The 1,115-nt window shown below is 62.9% G+C and overlaps 1 protein-coding gene across 1 annotated transcript in view; it reads right to left on the reverse strand.

Moving 5' to 3' along the window:
• Positions 1-6: 6 nt before the first annotated feature.
• HES1 (hes family bHLH transcription factor 1) overlaps positions 7-1,115 on the reverse strand; it is a 2,167-nt gene continuing 1,058 nt past the window's right edge. The window contains exon 4 of the mRNA XM_010834401.1: positions 7-702. Within this exon, the coding sequence (XP_010832703.1) occupies positions 152-702 (551 nt within the window). The 3' untranslated portion in view covers positions 7-151. The remainder of the gene's footprint in view (positions 703-1,115) is intronic.

Genomic DNA, 1,115 nt, shown 5'->3' on the forward strand with positions numbered 1-1,115 from the left:
AAAAAAGTAACTTTAGAAATTAAAAAAAAAAAAAAGTAACCACTTAATCTCAAAAGTCCTCCCTTCTCTCTCATGGTCCAAGTTCCTGTTTACCGTCGCGAGGGAAGAGAGATGGTTTGGGGAATTTAGGGAGAGCGGTGGCCTGAGCCCCTCAGTTCCGCCACGGTCTCCACATGGAGTCTGCCGTGAGAGAGGGGCCGCTGGAAGGTGACACTGCGTTGGGGCCCACCGAGGTCCCGCTGTTGCTGGTGTAGACTGGGATGACTGGGCCGCTGTGAGCGAAGGCCCCATTGGGGATGAGGAAGGCAAACTGGCCGTCCGGAGCCGGCACCACCTGGAAGCCGCCAAACACCTTAGCCGCCTCTCCAGCAGGGCTGCCCAGCTTGCAGGGCGCGCCGCCGGGAGGGGGCGCCGCACCCCCGGGGATCGGCACGAGCGGCGGCGGCGGCGCGAACGGCGCGTGCTGCGGGCCGCCAGGTCCTGGCGGGGGCGGCGGTGGCGCCTGCAAGGCGGGGTGCGGCTGCCCTGGGTAGGTCATGGCGTTGATCTGGGTCATACAGTTGGCCAGGTGGCCGAGGAGTCGGGTGCGCACCTCGGTGTTAACGCCCTCACACGTGGACAGGAAGCGGGTCACCTCGTTCATGCACTCGCTGAAGCCGGCGCGGTACTTCCCCAGCACGCTCGGGTCTGTGCTTAGCGCGGCTGCGGGCCAGAAGGAGACGGATGGGTCACCGAACAGCCCTGGCCCCGAAGCCACCGCCTCCGCCCTGGGAGGTCCCCGCGGCGCGCCTCCCTGACCACCCGCCCGCGGAACTGCCTCTGGGTAGCAGGCTGGGTTTAGAAAAACCATCCACCTCTCCACACTAGCTTGGCGACCGACCCCGAGACGCTCCCTCTTCATTCCCTGTCGCTTCATTTAACCCGATCTGCAGCCTAAAATTTGCCTCCTCCCCACCCCCGAGCGATGTGACCTTGGATAGTGCCCCTTCCCCCTCTTCTGCACCATCCGAGCCTTATATCCCCTTATGTAGCGGGCGAGGAGGGCGTGCTAAACTACATGACCCCAGGCTCCACGCAGCTTAAAAACTACCACGGTTCTAAATCTTTTCACCTCC

The sequence above is a fragment of the Bison bison genome, unplaced genomic scaffold (assembly GCF_000754665.1).
Source record: "Bison bison bison isolate TAMUID 2011002044 unplaced genomic scaffold, Bison_UMD1.0 scf7180017864032, whole genome shotgun sequence".
Classification (NCBI taxonomy): domain Eukaryota; kingdom Metazoa; phylum Chordata; class Mammalia; order Artiodactyla; family Bovidae; genus Bison; species Bison bison.